This window comes from Bactrocera oleae, chromosome 2 (genome assembly GCF_042242935.1).
Source record: "Bactrocera oleae isolate idBacOlea1 chromosome 2, idBacOlea1, whole genome shotgun sequence".
In the NCBI taxonomy this organism is placed as follows: domain Eukaryota; kingdom Metazoa; phylum Arthropoda; class Insecta; order Diptera; family Tephritidae; genus Bactrocera; species Bactrocera oleae.
In genome coordinates this window covers 92,558,557-92,580,233 of record NC_091536.1, presented here as the reverse complement: position 1 = coordinate 92,580,233, position 21,677 = coordinate 92,558,557, and the positions used below count along the sequence as shown (strand labels likewise).

The 21,677-nt window shown below is 36.0% G+C and overlaps 5 protein-coding genes across 5 annotated transcripts; 2 read left to right on the top strand and 3 right to left on the bottom strand.

The window, feature by feature from the left end:
* The first annotated feature begins 154 nt into the window (after nt 1–154).
* Nucleotides 155–1,487, top strand: eIF2Balpha (eukaryotic translation initiation factor 2B subunit alpha). Its single transcript, XM_014243082.3, has 5 exons — nt 155–312; nt 373–477; nt 535–898; nt 955–1,225; nt 1,284–1,487. The coding sequence occupies exons 1-5, from the start codon at nt 276–278 to the stop codon at nt 1,428–1,430; spliced, it is 924 nt and encodes a 307-aa protein (XP_014098557.1). The 5' UTR covers nt 155–275; the 3' UTR covers nt 1,431–1,487.
* On the bottom strand, nt 1,453–2,124 carry LOC138855857 (SET and MYND domain-containing protein DDB_G0292140). Its single transcript, XM_070106003.1, has 2 exons — nt 1,957–2,124; nt 1,453–1,899 (listed from the first exon to the last, which is right to left on the bottom strand). The coding sequence occupies exons 1-2, from the start codon at nt 2,098–2,100 to the stop codon at nt 1,699–1,701; spliced, it is 345 nt and encodes a 114-aa protein (XP_069962104.1). The 5' UTR covers nt 2,101–2,124; the 3' UTR covers nt 1,453–1,698.
* LOC106623535 (coiled-coil domain-containing protein 32) lies at nt 2,121–2,933 on the bottom strand. The gene is made up of 2 exons (XM_014243083.3): nt 2,532–2,933; nt 2,121–2,422 (listed from the first exon to the last, which is right to left on the bottom strand). The coding sequence occupies exons 1-2, from the start codon at nt 2,779–2,781 to the stop codon at nt 2,121–2,123; spliced, it is 552 nt and encodes a 183-aa protein (XP_014098558.1). The 5' UTR covers nt 2,782–2,933.
* A 618-nt stretch (nt 2,934–3,551) lies between these two features.
* On the top strand, nt 3,552–4,589 carry Rrp46 (exosome complex component Rrp46). The gene is made up of 3 exons (XM_014243088.3): nt 3,552–3,806; nt 3,867–4,102; nt 4,155–4,589. Exons 1-3 carry the CDS (start codon nt 3,671–3,673, stop codon nt 4,548–4,550), a joined length of 768 nt encoding a protein of 255 aa, XP_014098563.2. The 5' UTR covers nt 3,552–3,670; the 3' UTR covers nt 4,551–4,589.
* LOC106623540 (CDK5RAP1-like protein) lies at nt 4,580–6,489 on the bottom strand. The gene has a single exon (XM_014243087.3). The coding sequence runs from the start codon at nt 6,395–6,397 to the stop codon at nt 4,616–4,618; it is 1,782 nt and encodes a 593-aa protein (XP_014098562.2). The 5' UTR covers nt 6,398–6,489; the 3' UTR covers nt 4,580–4,615.
* Between the last annotated feature and the right edge of the window lie 15,188 nt (nt 6,490–21,677).

Sequence of the window (21,677 nt, the reverse complement as noted above, 5' to 3'; positions counted from 1 at the left end):
TGTATTTATATTAGCATTTGAACAAATTTTCTGATAATGCTCTTTATAATATTTCTTCCATATGCTAAGGTCAAAATAATTATAATCTCCAAGTTCTCAGTACGTAGCGTACAAAAACTTATTGCACTAATCAGTTATCGATATTCTTACAACAATGAGTAGTTTCATTTTACGAAATTACGATATCTATTCGCAACGTCAAAAAAATTGTGTGAAATTTAACATAAGGTTTACATTCTTATTTTGTGTCTATTACTTTGAAATTTAGTTAAAAAATGCCATTAACCGATGATCAAAAAATCGATGATGCAGGTAAGCCTATAAATAATAACTTATCTGAACATATACAGCAATATACTTTAATAAATATAGCGGACGTGCGCAATTATTTTCTTAAACTGTTGGAGCAGGATAGAGACCTATCCTCCGGAATAGCCGCAATCAAAACTCTGCTAATGATACTCGAGAAAAAACAATGTAAGTATTTAGTTCATATTTTACAAATAATAGAAATATAAATATATATTTTTTCAGTTGATACCATTCATATTTTACACACCACAATGCGGGATGCAGTGGCAGTAATGCGCAACACAGATTTATCCATAGCAGCTGTGGTGTCTGGAGGTGAGCTATTTTGTCGTTTCATTACACTTAGTTTGGATGATAAGCACATGGAAGAATGTCGACAAATTATGTTGCACCGTGGCAAGATCTTTCTTGCAAAGCTCTTAAACTCGCGCAATGTAATCGCCCAACAGGCCAAGAAATTTGTCACCGATGGCTGCCGGGTGTTGACCCATTCGCGTTCGCGTGTTGTGCTAAAGGCGCTCATAAGTGCAGCAAAAAACAAAGAATTTCACGTCTATGTGACACAAGGTGGCCCAGATAATTCAGGGTAAGTATTATATTCTGTGAAAAAGATACTAGTTAATATCGATTACTTTTTTTCAGGGCTCAAATGGTGTCAGATCTGGAGAAAGCTGGAATAAGCAGCACATTAATTTTGGATTCGGCAACAGGATACGTAATGGAATCGGTGGATTTTGTTATGGTTGGTGCAGAAGCTGTAGTTGAAAGCGGCGGCATAATAAATCGAATCGGTACTTTTACCATGGGCCTGTGCGCGCGTGAGATGAAGAAGCCTTTTTATGTTTTGGCGGAAAGCTTCAAATTCACACGACTTTATCCACTAAACCAACGCGATTTACCCGACGAATATAAGGTATATACATATACAAAAAATATTAGCCTTGTAACTATTTTATTTATCAATTTTTCAGTATTCCCGTAAGCATTTGGTAGATGTATCTAAAGTGCATCCTCAAGTAGATTACACACCACCAGCTTATATAACATTGCTGTTTACTGATCTGGGTATTCTTACTCCATCGGCTGTTAGTGACGAATTGATTAAGCTTTATATGTAATTATAGCAGTTTTTTATTAAAAAAAAAAGAAAAATAATAATGATGAGTGCAAAATTACATTTCGTATAATTTTGATTATTTAAATTTTATTAGTTATAATAATTGTGGAGTTTAAGCAACATAAATGTAAAAAATTTTAATTTATAAGTGTATTATTTAATAATATATTTATGAAGATAATAGGTAAAGGTGTTAATATTTTTCCATATAATGAAATCTAATATTGATAAATATAGTAAATTTTACACATTTATTACATAAACAAAAACTAACTCAAGCCTAAGGAACGTCTCCAGCGATTAGCAGTGCTATTATTATCCTGATTGTGCTCATGTGCAAATCCCATAAACATATTTGCATTCTCATCTTCATCACTCGAGCCATCACTAATATAATCATCTGAATCGTCATCGTCGTCATCATCATCATCATCATAGTCATCATCAAGATCATCTATATCCGCAGCCGCCTGAAAATGCATTTGAAGATACTAAATTATATTTCAAAAATTTAATTGGTGTATCACCTGCCCGGTTTGTATATTTATTTCTATTTGCAAACGGATATCCATAATGAGAAAGACTGTTGTCACAAGCATCGGTATAGTTACGCGACTTTTCCAAGCCAAATCGGTTAGAAAAAGAAAAACTTCGCCGAATGGAGTGTTCATTTTTAATTTACTTTCTAATACTATTTTATTTCTTTTTTGTCCTCTTCATCCAATTCTTGGTGCTGGTCGGAGGTATTTGGCGCTTGATCCTGTTGTAACTGATCGTGTTTGACAATATGGACCAGTTCACCAACAGATAAAGCCTGCACTGGTTGAAGATGTCTATAGAATTCAATGTTGTTCAAAGGTTGATCCAAAGCTAACACTTCATTGTTGTTATCGGCGTCACCACTATTCAGTAGTTGACGAAGACAGTCGTTACGTTTCTCAGATAGCGCTTCCACTAAATTAGCACCTTTTTTGATTTTCTGCAATTTCTTCTCTATAATGAACATACAATAAAAACAAAACAAATAAAAAACAATTAAAAAATTCGATTAAAAATTTTACGTTAAAAATACCGCTGGCTTTTTTTTATTGTTTTAACATACCGAGTCCACGTAAGTAATTGTCAGAATCGGGCAAAGGTTCAAGACAATGTGCAGGGCTATTGCTACCGTCAATCGTTGTTGATGTCGACGGTTTGTCGCTAGGAGTAGGTGCGAAGTTATCCTCAAATTCCAAAGGCGCTTGTTCAAGCTTTTCCTCACCTAGCTGCTGATGCACACCGTTTTCCGTTGTACTGTTCTCAACCGAATTATTCTGTTGGCCTGAGTTTTGAACTAGCCAAGGATCTGTCATTTTCTTGCCAAAAACACTTTAATTGACACTAAATATTACAACAAAACTAAATAATCTGTTGTGCAGATAGCATTTTGAGTTCACTTAATTTTTAATCAACATTCGATCATAAACAAATAGTAAATGGGTTTACAAATTAATTCGCAATTTCTTCTTCTTTCCTCAAGACCATTCATGGTGACTTTGAATAAATGGTATTCAAAGAATTTGGTGCACTACTTCATCAAAAAATATGGTATACTACATTCTAATATAATAATATATATTTGTATATTTATATATTATTATAATAATAACTTTTCACTGATTTTGTCGTAGAATATACATAATTTATGTTTTCTGTTGTTATAACGACAGAAAAATACTTAAATAATTTGGAGAAAGACTACCGAGTAGTCATTCATAAGATGGGTAGAAATCCGAGTCCTTTTCGATGCAATAGAATCAAACTGGTGCATCTATATGAGGAATGTAAAATATATACATTTATATTTACTTACGACACATATTAAATTTGATTTAGTTTTAATGGCAGCCGATAAATGATAAAGTTGCTTTCATATGCCCCAATAAACAATAATAATCATTCATAGTGTACGTTACAATAGAGCCGTGTGTTGTAGAAACTGGTGCATTTACATGTGGAATGTAAAATAGATACTTTTATATTTATATAAATATATACATTTATATTTATATATAATATTTTATTTTATTTTATTTATTCCCAGACGATATCAGATAAATTTGGTATAAGCAATGATTTTGATCGATCAAGAAAGAATGAAGAAGCACATGGCTCGTGCTGTATCGCTAAAGATATTTACATATTTGTTAACTTTACAATTTTAAGTTTAAATAAAAGTTTATTTTGTGAATAAATAAGGAAATGGTTACAACCACAGAAACTATAACCATGGACCCACAAGGAAGTAATGGTTTGCCACATGATCTGAAGTTGCGTCCAATAAATTGTGAACTAAATCCACTCACGCGTTCTGATGGTTCCGCTTTGTTCACGCAAGGTTTGTGTGTCATATAACTTAATTAATTACATTTTTTTATTTAAAATACCGTTAATGAAGGAGGGACCTGTGTACTTACTTCAATGCTTGGTCCAGTGGAAGTAAAATCTCAGAACCTTAATATAGAAAAGGCGCATGTGGAGTGCATTTATCGTCCCAAAGCAGGCATCCCAACGATTGAAGATAAATTAAGAGAGAACGTTATACGTGATACATGTGAGTCAGCTTTACTTACTATGCTTCATCCACGGACAACTATTTCTATACAAATACAGGAATTGGATGATCGATGTGGTGTAAGAAAATTGGTCAATAACTAAATTTATTATTACATATATTAAATTCTAGATTGAAGCTTGTGCAATAAACGGTGCTTGCTTGGCTTTGCTGATTGGTGGTGTGCCGATGAAGTTCACTATCGCTGCGGTAAATTGCATAGTGAACAAAGATGACAATGTAGTACTCGACCCTGACCATTGTGAAGCGATAGGGAAACGAGCTAGTTTTGTATTTGTTTTCGATAGTTTGGATAAGAATTTAGTAACAGTTCACACAAGTGGTCGTTTTCGTATGGCTCAATTTAATGATGCAGAATGCATGAGTCGTGCAGCAAGTCAGATAATATTTAATTTTTACCGGCGAATTATTTCGAATTTCCATAATAAATCATTGCTTACCGCTGATAGTAAAAAACGCAATACAGAAGCCGAGCCAGTATTGAAATCAGAACAAATGGATTTATAGAATAACTAACACAAATTAAAAAAGGTAAATTTAAAACTATTTAACAGATTAAATTTTTATTTATATTAAGAGCTCTTTGAATCAAACTGTCCGATTGAGCTAATGTAGAGTGGTCTGCCTTTAAGCACCTGAGAATTAGATTCGTTGATCTTAGTTACAACAAAATCTCCTATGGTAATTTCTCTTTTGACTCCTGTATCGTCGGTAAGCATCATGCTTGGTACAATGACTTTGATGTTAGCATTATTTCGCCCGAACCAGCATTCGTTTGATCTCTTGCTTTTCCCCTCTATAAGTATCAGCTCCTCACGCCCAACGAAAAGTTTGTGCAAATTGGTAGCTTCTTCACGAAACACCTGAACCATTCGTTGTAATCGCTCTATTTTAACGGCAGCTGGAACATCGTCTTTGTAACGTCGATGTGCAGTCGTCCGTTCACGCATGCTATATGCGAATAGGAAAGCTACATTATAGCGGACTAGTTTCATAAGGGTTAATGTATCTTTGAATTCATCCTCAGTCTCTCCACAAAACCCACAAATAAAATCGCTGGAGAGACCAACATTTGGCAGGATAGTTCGAATTGTGTCAACCAACTTTAGATACGCATTTCTTGTGTAACCGCGTCGCATTCGATCCAATACAGCATCATTCCCCGACTGTGCAGGCAAATGTAAATTTTTACAAACATTCGGATAATCACGTATCACCCGTAACACGTCTTCGGAAAAGTCTTTGGGATGTGGCGAAGTGAAACGTATGCGCATTTCAGGCGCTACTTCAGCTACTTGGCGCAGTAATTCATCAAAGCGCATTCCTCCAATCTTTGGCTTATATACCGTGCTGAAACCAGGTGCTATTTTGTTATTTGCCAATTCCTCTTTAATATCAGTAGCTGTATTTATATCCCGATAGCTATTGACATTTTGACCTAGCAATGTGACTTCTTTAACGCCACTATCTCGCAATGCTTGGACTTCTTGTACTATTGACTCGATTGGGCGTGAACGTTCACGGCCACGTGTAAACGGAACAATACAGTAAGAACACATATTGTCACAGCCACGCATTATCGAAACGAAGGCAGTTGGCGATTCGGCATTTAGTCGTACTGGCATCACATCGGCATATGTCTCATCCAGTGAGAGTAGCACATTAATAGCAGATTGTTGATAATGTCGCGACACCGCCAGTAAGCGTGGAAGATCTTTGTAGCTATCTGGTCCAGCAATTACATCAACACATTTCTCCCGTTCAAGTAAACGCTCTTTAAGACGTTCAGCCATGCATCCTAAAACAGTAATTTGCAAGGGTCCAATACGTGGCGAACGTCGCTCCTTCATGGCATGCAAGTGTTTTAGGCGATTCCAGATTTTCTGTTCGGCACCATCACGTATAGCGCAGGTCACCAAGATAATAACATCAGCCAGTTGCGCCTCCTGGCAACGCTGGTATCCGTTTTGCTGCAGAACAGCCCATACCACTTCGGTATCATTGGTGTTCATTTGACAACCGTAAACTTCAAAAAATACTTTGCGCCCTTGACCACTGTAGTTTTCCGGTATTAAGTAGGGCACTTGAAACTCCTCTTTTTTATCATCGTCGGTATGTGTGGGCACTCGCTTGACGTTGAAAAATTCCTGCAGCCCTGGTCCCGCTGCTACTTTTGCTAGAAATGTTTGCCGTGGGTTTAGCGGCTTAACGGCGTTACCAGCATCTGTGCTCAGCTTTTGACATAACGTGCTTTGTTGTAATAATCTTGCGTTACGTAGTAGACTGATTGCTTGTAATGCTTTTGTTTGACGACTAACCCACTGAGCTTTCATTATTAATAAATTTATTAACATTCCTTAAGTTCATAGCCAATTATACATGACTGGTGCACTTGGTAGTTGACCAGCTGATTTGAGAGCGCCTCAGATGTTTCCGATGTAAACAATATTATCATTCTGAGCCATTCACAATTGCGCCAAAATTTCTTCTGTTACAGGGTGTTCAGAATGATAACAAAATGTTTGATTTCCTTTTCTTTTGAAAACTATTTGTACTTGGTCACATGTTCAATAATTAACAGAGGGAATTGCTATTGATTGTTGTTAAAACAGTTCAACACAAAACAGAAATGTTACCTCGATAGTAGGAGATATGAATTCTTGGCCACTAGCATATTTGAGAATTGACATCAATTTGTTGTGTGATTTTGTCGTTGTAGTGGTTATCTACTTGTATACCCTTTCGTGGATCCATTGCACGCAGGATGAGTTGTTTTTGACTCAAAATACGACATTCACTGGGAGGGAGTCGGTAAACAAGTTAAAGGAACTACTGTGGACGACGTACATTCGACGTAATCAAGGAATGATCTCTTGATGCTTCTAAGAGGCGACTCCGCTTCAAGCAGATGTGAGTTGCATTAGCACGAAATTTTCCTTAACCAAAACCATGCAGGCCTCACTATGTACATACTTATGTAGGTGTACGATTGGTAACATCGAGACTCATCCTGTTATCGCACGGAGTGCTGGGTTCAGGCAGATCTGAACCTTCTTCGCCCCCGTTCCACTTTCAGCTTTTGAAAGAAAAACTTGAATTTAACCCAACATTTTAGTCGTTTTTGGCCTACCAAGATTCAATTTTTGATTAGATCAAAAAACTGGCAAGTTATTGTATAGAGAACTATATACAGAACATACTGAAACATTTTTATAGTGACCGGATCATTTGTCTCGCGTTTAAAGATAAACAGAGAAAGCTGATGGAACTGAGCGGCTACACTCTAGAAGCATGTAACTCAAAAACTATTTGAGATAGGTGTGCTCTTTAAGACTAATTAAGGCCCGATTATGAAGAAAACGGCAATACTTTCTGTAGGACTAGTCGCAAAATATGCAACAGCTTAAATATAGCAGGATTAGTAGGCTAGAACTAAAACTTGTAAAATATTTAGCTTCTAGGGAAATATCAAAGAACAGTACACCTATTCAAACATTAAATTTAGGCTACTTTGCGAGTCTAGGAAGATACATTTTTGGATATACACACACTATATTCATATGTGTGTATTTATGATGTTGACATTGTGTATAATACTAAAGGATTGCTGTTGCCTTTTTCTCAAGGAGCACATAAATATGAAAGCAATTATCGCACACCAAAGCATTCAATGCCCATCGGTTAAGGAAAACCCAATAAACTACACCACCAAACAACATAAGTAATTCCAGTGATCCTTCTCTTTGTGCGTGGAAAAGTATCAAATTCCTTACACAACTTTTTGGGTGTCACACGAAACTTTGTTGGGCTGCATAGGCATCCGTGCGTACCATGTTTTGTTGTTGGTCTGCTAGTTGAATATGTGTATGGGTTTTAATTTCATTGTACTTCTGCGTTGAGCCTTAAAAAGAAAAGCCCGGATCTTGGGAAGGTTTCGGTTAAATTTGAGAAAATCCCTAACGAACGCACACATATTCAGGGCATGCGAGTGAGAAAGCGCAGGATGTTATTAAAAAACGAAGCCCAACGCAAGGCGGAAATATATTTGGATATGGTTTTTTGCTTATTTAACACACACGTCCACAAGCGTCCTTACGCTGCTTGATTTGTGGTAAGAAATATTTATGTGCTTGCATACATACTCGTACATGTACATATATGCATATGTGTATGTAGGTGTGTGTAGTTCGAAAACATTTAATGTTTCCTGTTGTCGGTGGTCCAATAGTGGCTTTGTTGTTGCTCATTTTCCTTTCAATAAAAGTTTGGGTGAATAATATAAAACTTAATTTCGTAATATTTGTTATTTCCAAAACTAAAAATAGTAGCACAAAATAGTATTACTATAGTTTTTTTTTATTTTTATAAAAGTTTATGAAATAATAATTTGTGAGTTTGGACTAAGCAAGATCTTCGGGAGCTATAAAACCGATACCGCATATCTATTTATATTGTTTATGATATCAGGATACTCCATTTTAAATAATCTATGACTGAAAAATTTAATTTCAAATACTTCCTTAACGTTTCTACAAATATGAATAGCGATAGGGGGTATAAATATTATAATTATATGAGGAATAGATTACCTTAATGAAATTGATTGGTAGTATTTTCTTGTATGTATTTACGTTTATTGTTATAAATAGATGAAATCGTGTCGGACCATACTCTGACGCCGATACCTTAAATTTGATAGTAATATTGTACAATAACAATTAGTTCTATAATTTTCATACTCTTGCAACATGTTGCTTCATAGTTTTGTTCATCTAACCGTTGTTTGTACCACCTAAAACTAATCGAGTTAGATATGGAGTTATGTATATATAAATGATCAGGATTGCGAGACAAGATATATTAATGATCACCATAACGAGATGAGTTGAATTCAGAGCGACTGTCTGTCTTAAGGGAGTATTAAATTTCACACCCAATATAGTCTGAAACGGTTGTGTACGATGCATGGTGAAAATCGTGGCACCGCCCACTTTTAGATGAATTTTATATCTCAGGAACTACTATTACAATATCAAAATTTATTTCAATATCCTTATGTTACATTGTGAAAGTGGGCGAAATCGGACAACAGCCACGCCTACGTCCCACATAACCCAATTTTAAATTCAATCTGGTTATTTCACTTTTCAGTATAGAAATGAAGAAGTCCCTACTAGGACGAGATATTTTCACGACCTTTGGCATAGATATTGTCCAAGACAATGTTATAATAGCTGGCACACAACTGATCGAGCCAGTATTCAGCTTCTAAGTATATTTATGATAAGGAAAGATTGCCATTTTCTTATTCCATTACTTTGAATGACTGATATATATTAGGGTGGAGCGAAAAAAATTTTTTTTTTTTGCTTAGCCTGGGGGTAAAATCAGTAGATTTTAAATAATTTTTTTTAACACCTCAGTTTTAAAGTAAATTTTCGAGTTAAAATTTGATAAGTGTTCTAGAAGCTGTGGAGAGTCCACTTTCTGGCCAATTAATAATTTTTTTTTGTGGTCATTATTGGTAGGTAGGTAAAGTGGCTGTCATTCGACACACTTAGGCCTTTAGGAGGCCCATTGTGATTGGTCATTATTGGAGTTTTAAAAAAAGTCTTAAATGACCACATGCTTTCCTTAAGCGTTAAAATAAATTTTGAGTCAAAAACCGTCAAATTCGGTATATTTTATATAAAAGTGAAGAGTTTAAACCAAAAATTATTATTATTTTTTTTTTTGTCCAAAATTTACCATGACACTTACTTTAAAACTTAGGTGGTTGTCCAAAATTTACCATGACACTTACTTTAAAACTTAGGTGGAGAAAAAATTATTTATTTTTTCCAAAAATTTTATTTTTTTATAATCTACAGATTTTATCCCCAGGCTAAGCAAAAAAAAAAAATTGTTTTCCGCTCCACTCTAATGTACATATATGAGCGGCTTTTTAATATCAGAAATATACTCGAAGAGGTGATTCCAATAACACTACCTACCTATGCATAAATGTTTACCTTGCACATCTTCAAACCACAAAAACACATAACATTGGCTGCAGTAGATTTGCAGCTAAGTGCTCGTTCTCAACTCAACTACATTGTCATATTAAACAGGCTTAACGTTAGCCACAACGCCTCAAGTTATGCAATATTTGAGGCTACTGCCAACATGTTGAGCTCACATTTTCACGACCTACTGGCTTGTAAAATTAGCAACGTGCTTACATAAGTGTGTTTGAAGTCACTTAGTTGGCTCTTGGTTTTAAAAAGATTTATTAGACCAAAATTATATTACGAAATTGTCAGCACCTGAACTTTATCGTTATTGTAATATGACCACAACATGGACTATCATTGTAAACATTATGGAACAATAAACTGTTAAATAGTTGTACTTAGACATGTGTGAGTGTGTACAGTTAAGCAGCTGGCCAACGTAGCAGAAGCTGAAAATGGACATGTCAATTTTGTCATCACAACCGCATTGTTAGATTACAGACTTTTCGCACACACTATGCATCTCTCACCTTCAGCTCTGCTTAATTATTATATTTTTTCAAAGCCTCTAGTTGTTATTGTGTAATATGTAAGCTTGTGTCAGTAGCATGTCTTTGTTGAAATTACAACGAAGAGGTCTTGTTAAAGTTATCTACCATAAATGCAAAGGTACATACTCATACATTTGGATTTGGTTAGAGATTTTCACAAGCACTCGAATACTTGTGGCAACCTGTGTAACTGCTAATAAACAATTTTATTATTATTGCTGGTTTATTATGGTTTCACATATTTAGCTTCATATTTTCCAAAATTCAGTTGGCATGTACTACCATACATAGGTATTATATCGGGTTTTTCAATGGGGATGATATGATTTCTAAGAGTTGTTTCGGTCATTTTTATTATGTCAAAATCTGTCATCTTTTTCATTGTATTTAGTAATGTTTACAATTTCATCATGGAAAGATATACACAAGAACAAGGTTTACAAATTATACAATTTTATTATCAAAATAATCACTCTCCAATTAGAACTTTTCGTGGGCTTTTGTCATTTTATGGTCGTAATAATTCTCCACCTGTGCTCAAGTAATGAAAATATTGCTGCCGTTCAGATAAGTGTTACTGTAGACCGCAATTTGTCCATTCCAAGACGGCGTCAAGAATTGGGACTGTTTCAAACCACAAGCTGGCGTATTTTGAAAAAGGATTTGAGCTTGCAACCGAAAAAAATTGTTCTCACTCAAGAACTGAAGTCATTGGACCTTGCCTTGGAATAACTTGAAAACGATAACGATTTTTTTTTTAAGAAATTCATCTCCGAAGAGGCTGTGTGGTGGATTAAATAAACAAAACTTTCGAATTGGTGCGAAGAAAATCCACAAATTATTCATGAACAACCATTATCGTTACTGTCTGTGGTGAACGGTATAGATCGATGACAACCAACTTTTTATGACCGCAATTAGAAGAAGTTGATCTTGACATTATCTGGTTCCAACAAGACGAAGCTAGGTGCCACATAGCACGTGCAACAACCGAATTATTGCGAGAAAGTTTGGAGATTCGATAATTTCAAGAAATTGTGACTTGATTTAGTGGAAAAAGTATTCTAAAATTGGGTTCATCGAATTTGTTCCTGCAAAAGAAGTCGTGGAGGTCATTTGAATGATTTTATATTCAGAATTTAATTGTATCGATTGTACTTCACATTAAATAAAAAGCATTTGAATTTCCTTGAAAATTAGCGTGTTAAAAATAAAGTCATATCACTCTTATTATAAATCAACTTTTTCAAGAGCCTTCGTACGGCCGACGGTGATTCCAGGAACTCAAATTATCCCAATAAAAACAAAAAACGGAAATTTAGTAATTAGGAGCGTCTACAAATAGGGATGACATGATTTTGACAGATCGTGGCGGCTATCCTTGTTTACGGATTTGTGTCAAACGTTGTCAGTGTGTTCAGCAAGATTTACCTTTTCATCATGCCATGTTTCGCTTTGGAATGGAAAGGCCGATGCTCCGCTTCAGGTTTCACGTCTAAACATGAACACATTGTGTGCAGGTTTGGCGACTCGTTAATTGCGAGAAATGGCCACCAAGATCAATTGATTTAATGTCTCTAGATTATTTCCTCTGGGGGTACGTTATACCAAGGGTTTACGCCAGCAAGCAGTCAGTGCACAATGTCGAAATTCCAGTCAAAATGCTGGGTCATCGATTGGCCCATTGGCGTAAACGGGTGTAGATATGCAATCGGAGCCGTGGTGGCCATTTGGCTGACATTTTCTTCAAATCATAAATGGCATAAAGATATATGCATAACAAAAAAGAAACAGAAACCATTTTGACCAAATTTGAGTGTTTATTTCATTTTAACATCATGTCGTTCTTGTTGGTAGACCCTATACGACTATGTATAACTAAACCTGTAAACGCAGCCCATACCAACTCTTATAGACGATGTCATGTAATATTATGGTAATACAGTGAAAATTTCGTTAAAAATTGTTGGCTTTAACTTAACAAGTGATTTGATTTAATGGACTCGTCGAACACAGAGAGCCAAATTTTGCGAATATGCTGGCTAACCGAGGACTCTCGTTTCGAGTGTGGCAATCCAAGTTAGTCACAATCACGCTAGAATACGACGACGCATTCAGGTCTTTTGGTACGAGTCTAACTAAAATGGTTGAGTCGATCCATAAGCGTTGTTGAAATCCTCTACTATCTCTCTATCGTCATTAACAGAGATGGATGAACCACTCAAATACTCGTGTTCGTGACAAAGTAGATTCCCTAAACACACTACTGCAACATTTTATACGATTTCGTAGCCGTGATTTTATTGGAAACACAAAATTACAAGCAAAATTCTAGTTTAATTTTTTTCCATGGTAAAAATCACCCGACACTTTTCGCGTCGTAAACAAACAGCTGTCAAACACACACTTACTGACATATGGAGATCAAACTTTACACGAACATAAAAAGTTTCTACCAACTTAGGAAAAATTTGTTTCGTTCGGTTCACCTACGCAGTTTAGATGGACCAGTCCTGGTTAAATTTGATCTAGAGTGAATCTATGAATTAATGTATATATAAATGTTATATAATATTATTATTTCGTATATTATTTAATACTTTATGTTCCAGTTACTTTCATACCTCTGTGCATTTAAATTTGTTATGTTTATTAAAAGAGGCACAAACTAACCGCCGGGAAGAATCCAATTTAACGCTTAAGATGTTCCTAGATTTTTATGGTCATACACGAATGGATTATGCCCACTTTCGAGCGACCACAAATGTCGCAATTTCATATTCGCATTTGTAATAAGGCAGGTACAAGGAGTTAGGACAAGGCAGCATACGATGAATGAAAATATAAACATTTGGACAATGTAATAAAATACTAAATAAAATAGTTGCGACAATACGCAGGCATATTAGAGATAAAAAGGCAATTATAATTTGCTACGGTGACATCAACGGTCAAGCATAAGAAGAGGGCCAGTGACACACGTACACATACATTCACATTATGCATATATGGGGGTATATTTGATAGAAAAAGACCGTGAAAAGAGAATAGAAAGAGATTATGGCACTTAGAATTGCGAAAGAGGGCGTGTATAACATTTAGTGGAACACTGCTTATGGCTGTGTGTATATGAACACATGATATGCCACTATGAGTATATGCCACAAATGCTTACGAATTAGAGTTCCGTGGATAATCTGTGGCAATAACGATAAATATAAAATGATAATAATCTCCCTTGTGATACTCGTATCATGTAAATTACTATTTTTATAAGCCTAAATATGCGATACATGATTGTATGGAATGTACCGATATATGTAGGTGATTCTAAATTTTCGCTTAAGACTCTTGTCTTGGAAAGTAAGTGAAATGGAATTTTTGAATTTTGAACTCCGCTTTCACTAATTTCGAAAAAAAGTTAAACATATAGCGATCCTAACTCTAAATATCACTTGGATTTTTAAAGTAAACTTTGGGCATTTATCTCACAGAGCGTGTGCTTTGATAGCAGTTGTTGCAGTAAAAGCACCTACGCATTTAAGTCGGTAGCTGCGTCAAGCAAACACGATGGCGTGTGTGGAAGAGATAACAAGCGTTAGAGAAATCAATGGGCATTTTGCTTATTAAAAATGAAGCTCCGTCGGATACACCATTTCGAGGAAACAGTTTTAAAATGGCACTTTCCATCATCCGCTCGACCAACAAATACAAGAGGTCTTAAACGCAGAACCGGCAAGGCTACGTTAATGATTGACGGTTAATGATTGATGGTTCACCCATGAAAACAAACGTAGCTTGAGCTCCGAAATTTTTTTTTTTTATAAATCAAAAATAATTTCATAAATTTCATAAACACAAACAGCAGAAACAACTGTAGGTTTTGAGTTTACATTGAGAGATTAGCTCAGTTTAGTGAATTAGGCCTAAGCTTAACTTAATGAGCAGTGAACTGTATATAAAACAAGAAAAACAAAAACGTTAATTGCGGTTGCTCCAAAGCTATAATACCCTCTACAAATCCAAAATATACCTTACAAGAACTTGACTTTGATAAGTCAGTGACATATAGTTTCTATAGTGACTCGATCGGAAAAATAGCTTCGCAAATCGCACAATTGCCTTAGATATTAACCCATGCCAAATTTCTTGAAGATTTTGAGCAGCTTCTTGGCGAGAAAAGAACGTGTGCAAAATTTCAGATAAATATATGAAAAATTTAAATTTTATAGGGTTTCCGACGATCGAAAAAGTCAATGCTAGACTCGTACCAAAAAACCTGATTTTTTTTCAAAAATGTCGTCTAGTAGAGGTTGCAACAGAGAACGTAGCTGAGGACCCTACATTCTTTCAACGCATCATTACTGGTGACAAATAGTACGATTATGAATATGACAAATGGAGTCGAAACCGTGGAAACTAAAATTCCCTGAAGGCTCTGAAGGCCATTCCTGCCGATATATAACATAACACTATTATAACAAGTGCATATAAAATTGGATTAAGCGTTAAAATGCTTGTATTGGTTAAGAAGCCTATATTTTAAAGGCGATACTAAAGATTAGTAATGTATTAGTAAATACGTGAAAATGTATTTGTTTTTGTCAGTCCGGCTCAAATTTGATCAAAAGATATATTTAAATGATAAATTTAAAAGAGCTGACTCTATTCGTCTTGCCACGTGGTCTTAGCACTAATGGATGGAAGATTCCTATCCAGAGTCAAGTGTAACTTTGATATACATATTTTAATGAATCATATGAAGACTTTTAGAATTTTTGTGAGTATAAATACACAAATGAAAATGACAACTTTTCTCTATTTTCTAAACATGATTTAAGTAGAGAAAATGTATTTATGGAAGCACTTTTGTCGTCCAGCCTTTATAATAATTATATTCGCGTCAGGTGGTTTAAGCTATGTGAAAAAGTTTTAAGAGTTCTTTAGACTTAAAATTGCTCCATTATTACAAAGTTTAAACTTTCAGCTGTCGATTTATTTTTTTTTAGGGCTGTCAACACTTTATTACATAAATGTCGGCAAATTTAAATCTTGCGCTAATTTTGGGATGGAACTAATATATGTGTATTATATGTGTGTATAATAGGTCTTCTGCGCATTCTGTCCGCTTTCCTATATAATTATCATTGGTTTTAAGAGTGCCAAAGGACGTTATTAACAGTTGAAACCGGAAAGACGGTAAAACCAAGTCTGGGGTCGCAGTTACCTCCCACAAGCAAACAAGCTCATACACAATACACCTATAGGAGTTCTTTTTAAACGAACGGTTGGCAAAAAAATGAGATATACCAGAACACAGGAAAGAATCGACAATTATTGTGGTCAATAGAGAATGTGGCGTTAACTGTCGGCGCGGGGCAGAACTGCATGGCGCACCCATGAAACTCAATAAACCATAAAAACATACGAGCTGCTGTTAAAGGTAAGTAGCGATGGTCCTTATACACTTATGTACATACATATATTTATAAATATTTACTTCAGTTGCATTGTTATAACGATGTGTCTGCCTTTTGCGACTGCCGAGCGTTTTTAATTGGTGCGCAAAAATTTTATTGCCTTTTATATATATGCGAAAGGTGGCAGGACACGTAAGCCAAACACACATACATACTATGAGGGCGATCCGATAAGTACTTAGCCTACAAAATAAAAGAAAAATTGCGATCTATTTCTCGGCATACTCTTCTTTTAGTGCGATACACTTGATTTGGCGATGCTCCAATTTATTTGACCTTATAACCAAATGTGACCATTTTTGTTTACAACTTGATGGACCGATTCTCCAATAATTCATCATAGTAAAGTCTTGTGAACGATTCGTCTTTCCTTAAAGAGTCGATGTAGATCACGCCTTCTGAAACCCAGAAAACTTCCTTTTCACCCAATAGGCCCTGTCATCAGCTTCTTTGTAGCATTGCCCGGAGCATACAGCGTGTCATTCATTTAGCCGAAAGCTTTCTCATACTCAATATTTCGTTCATGTATAACCTACGTGGGTTTTTAAGATGCCTATGGTTTCAACTATCTCTCGCACCTTCAATCGGCGATCTGAAAATCGTTTTGTCGCGTTATCCTCCGTGGTCGCGGTTTTCGGGGCTACGGACTCATCAAAAAACGCGATGCCACCTCTGAAACTCGTTAACGCAATTTTCGCTGATTCACTTCGAAAGTGAAGATTTACTATATACAGCATTCAAGCGGTTTCAAGACCTTATCTGACAGTCCTCGTATATAGGTCGTTTTTAGGGAGAGAGAAAGCAAAAAAATAATACATAAAGGCAAGGAAATACGCTGGGGAAGTAAACCGAAAAGCGCTGCCAATTAGTCTCGAAAAGCATCGATGATGTTGGCGTGAATGGCGCGCGATGCTTAATGGGCATTCGCATACGACTCATATGCGCACAGCTACCTCACCCGACTCCTAGCGTATGCATATACCCACAATTCCCGCTACCGCTCCTCACTCAGCACTTTGGTGTTGTTGCCAATACACGCTCGACTTGCCTTTTCGCAAACACGATGAATTGCTCGCCATGCAGACTGCAGTGTGAAGTTTTTAGGGTGGGGAGAGCTGAGAGAAAGGAAGGTGCAAGGCGGTAGGGTAAAGGTTTTCTAACATCGTTTGCTTTTCGACGCTAATTATGGCTCAATTTCACCGCTTGCATAGATATCGGCAAATTATGGAAATTTGCGTTTTGCCAAGTGAAATTGTACGGCCACCTTTTATGTGTATGTGTTGTCGGGTATGTGTTGCCGTTAAGTGTAAGAAAATTTTAATTTCCAATCGCGCGCGTACACATGCAGTCACTGAGAAAGCCAATTAACTTGGCAAAGTAGCGGACACCCGCTAGCAATTTCGGCAAACTGGCGCGACATCCCCCTCCAATCGCCTCAGCATCACAGTTCGCACCCGCAGCACAGGCGGCATGGCAATCCCTGTAGTTGTGGCTTTTCGCATTGGACGCATCGCTCTGTTGCCGCTGGGCGAACGCTTGCGAGATGAATGTGTTTTATTGACGACGTGGCGTAATTGCAAGCATAAATTAATTTCACGACCGAAAATTGCGTTGTTTTCCTATTAAATTGGCTGCGTACGTGTCGGGTGGGTGTGAGCGCAAGGCGCGGCAAGGGTGCTGACAACACTGGCGCTGCCACCCCACTCTCTTTCGCTGCTATATTGTGTCATTACGCTTAGCGGCAATTTTATGCTTCGACTTGTCATTTAACTCTCGCACTAACAACTCACCTTCTCAGCTCACTCTGAGATATATGGCGCTGCAGAAGCTTAATCCTTAAGTAGTTTTATTTTATTTATTTTATTATTTCTAAGCAAGTGACTTAATGTCACCAAGGTGCCAAGGTCCGCAGCATTCGGGTGCTAATAAAGTTGACTATTGTAAAGTATGTGCGCCTTAATGTATGCAAGTAGTAGCAGGTAGGTATACACCTCACTCGCACCCAAAGCCGCAATAGTAGCCGTTGTAGGCAATTTTCTTGTCTTAAATGTGCCACTGAAAGCCATTAATTCTCGTTAACCTGCAGCTTGCCTGCATGTGTTTGTTTTTATGTGTGTGTGCGTGCGTCGGTGTAAATATTGTATGTCTTTTGTATTTGTTTGTGTTGGTCAATATTGTTTGGCGACAGATTTTTCGTGGAGCGTTTATATTCATTTACTTATATTTAGGTGAATTAATTAGGCAAAAAGGTGAAAATTAAGATGAATGTTTCAATTAGAATTTTTCGCTCATGCCCAGACGAAAAAGGTAAGCGTATGATTGCAAATGTGGTGGCGGAGTGGCCTTGCTGTGTAAGAAAACCGTTATAATTGGAAGGCGGCAAACGTAAACTTTAACCTCAAAAGCGACTATTTTAGCTTAATTTCGGAAAAATATTTTAGACCAAAATTTATGCTGCTAAGCAATTTAAATTTAATAACCGTTTTATATAAAGCATTAAAGTATTTGATAGGAATTAAAGATTAGTGATAAAATAAAAGAATTTAGAACAGTTACTATTTCTAAATCAATTGTGCAAGCTTATGCCGAAATATAGTAAACCTGATAAGAACGACTAATGAAAGGAAGTTTTAATTTTTCTCTGACTAATTTTCGATTGAACAATTTCGAACAGTGTATTTGTGAACATTTTTAAGATCAATATTAAGGTATACCATACAAACACATATTTTTAAAATTTTATTATAAAATCTTCTACAGTTTCTGGTAAAATGAATTAGAATGGTTTAATACGATTATCAATAAGATAAATTTTATCCTTTAAAAAATGCCTCCGTCTTGGCGATTTCCTCTTCATTGCTTGCGGTCTGAAAAAGAGAGAGTTCAGCTCCGAAGAATACAGTGGATACAAAAAGAATTTTCCCATCGTTTTTATTCACTTGTGTCATTGTACGTTGTCGTGATGAAATAGCAATTTCTCTTCGACTGCTGTCGTTTTTATGCGATTTTATTCTTCAGATGTTCCAAAAACGTTGTATTACGTTGTTGTCTGTTTCTCCTTTTCTAAAATAGCTTATGATAATTGTATCATGCGCTTTCCAAAATTTAGACACCAAAATATTTCCAGCTAACTGTTGTTTGTTTCCACTCTTGTGATTATATTGATCGTCTAAAAGCCACCTGGATGACTGGTAGTTGTCTTTGGGAGTTTGAGCGGTCCCACTGTGCTTAGAGTTATCACATACCTTAATACTCGTGATAGTGAACGTGTTGTACATTCCTTTGATATCTATAGAGTGTCAGATATCTCTCTAAACTTTATTTTTAATACGCTTTTATTAGCTTGGGTTGTATGTGTGTAATGGAATCTTAGAGATCAATTTTCACCGGTTTCCAGAAGTCTGATCAACTTGAAACTTTGCAGACGTGTCAAGGACCGATGACAATACAATAATTTGATAACAGTTTCCCATTACTTTAAAGGTGGGCGTAACCCCCCTAACCGCCCCCAAATGATTCAATGTATATGTCTTCCAAACCGTTAAAACTAACTCAACAAAATTTGCTGAGAGGAAGTCCTTTTAGCCCATTTTCATACGCTGTGAAAATGGGCAAAATTAGATAAAAAACCACGCCCACTCCCCATATAACAGTTATGTTAAAATATACTAAAAGTGCGATAACTGACGAAATAAATGCACCATAAGCATTAATTTTCATAAACAAGATGGTAGGGAAGAGCTTTATAGGAGAAGGTTTAAAAATTCCTTTAAAGCGTGTTTTTTTAGTGTTTGAAACTATAATTTTCTAAATATATATATTCGAAAATCATATTGTGCATTTGTTTTAGATTTTTGATTCGAACAATCTTTTTTACCTTTTACAGGGTAGAGTATATTAAGTTTGCACCGAAGGATGTGATACCCAAAAGGAAATGTCGAAAACCCTAAAATATATGTGTATATACAATAAATGATCATCATGACGACCATATCCGTCCGTCTTTCGGTATATATGCGAACCAGTCCCTCAGTTATTGAGATATCTATCTGAAATTTTAAATACATAAAATCCAGTTATTGTATGGACATTAAGGGAATCTCCGAAAAAATTGTTCAGATCAGACCGCTATAGCATATATCTGACCAATCAAAATCAATTTTAAAATTTTATGTGTTTTATTATATTTGTGAAGCCTGTTATAGATTTCGAGCAACCGAAGTTAATGTTCTGTTCCTGTTTGATTTTCGAAAGGTTCATTTCTTATTGTAACTTTTCTTTTCAAAACATAAAATATATTAAAAGTCTAAAATTTCCCCGAACGAAGTATTGTTTTCTTGCTTGTTCTGCACATACTATTTTTGTCTATACTTTAAGTATGCTAGCTCCGGTTCAATCCTCAAGGCCCGACAATTTCAGTCACACGTAGCTGACCTCAGCAAAATGCGCCATCTTCGTCTTGTCCTAGTGTGTTTATCAAAAGCATATAAATCAGCATTGTTCATTGGTTGGCCATAAGTAATCATTTTAGCGAGACAACGGAGACACATTGTCGTTCGTTAGTCGTTAGCAATTTACGTAAAAACTTTACGAAATCACGTACGCTGTCAATTTTGAAGATGCAGAAACCATAAAGTGCGAACGCCAGTACAAATGCTGTCAATACGAATTGCTACGAGAATGAATTTATAAATGAGAAAGAGAGAGAGAGAGCTGATGGAATGGGCGCAAAGGCGATTGGAAATCGACAAATGGTGGAATAAACGAATGGCGTATAAGAAGCCATTTTGCAGTTGACTAACGAGCGTGTTCAGCTTGCAGAATGTCGGATTAATTGGGTGGCAACGAGTGTGACCATACAAAAGTAATAACTCTTCCATTGTGCTTACATACATACCAACAAATATTTCAGCTTAAGATAATACAGATTGTTTATGTAGCAGTAGGTGTGATTATTAGAGCCAGGGTTTGGTTGCTTCACCACATTCCATCATAGCTGAAAGTGCAGTCAAATTGAAATCCTGCTAATGCGATTTATGGCAAAATTTAAATGTTAACGTTAATTAAATTTTCGTCACCCAGCAAAAATATAGTGCTGCCAAGCTGTTTAACATATGCCAGCCGACGCTTGAAATGGCTTTAGCTATAATCAGTATGCGGGAGTGCTCCTGCCATTTGACACAACCAAGATGCTGAAATAGTGGTTTGATGCCCTCTTTCTGCCCGCTTTGCTCTCTTCGAAACTTCTATCCGCATTTACCGCATTCGTTTGATATTTAACCAATAAATTGTAAGGTATTTCATGCGTGTGCATTTCACGCTAAAGAACACAAAATACCAAAACAAATTTGTTTGCTTGGGTAAATGGCAATGTGAAGAGTTGTAGGAAGTGTGGCTGAAAGTCACAACTAAGATTTATAGGCTCACTGGCGAAAAAACAACGTCGTCTTACTTTGAGTGGAAAAATGCGTAATATATATTTACTGTATGTACATATATATGTTTATGCCTAAAGCTATATACTTATATATTTAATTGTTACATGCATACAAGTATATATAGATAGCTATGCATCATATATGCCATTCGTATTGTGTACGCTATTTTTAC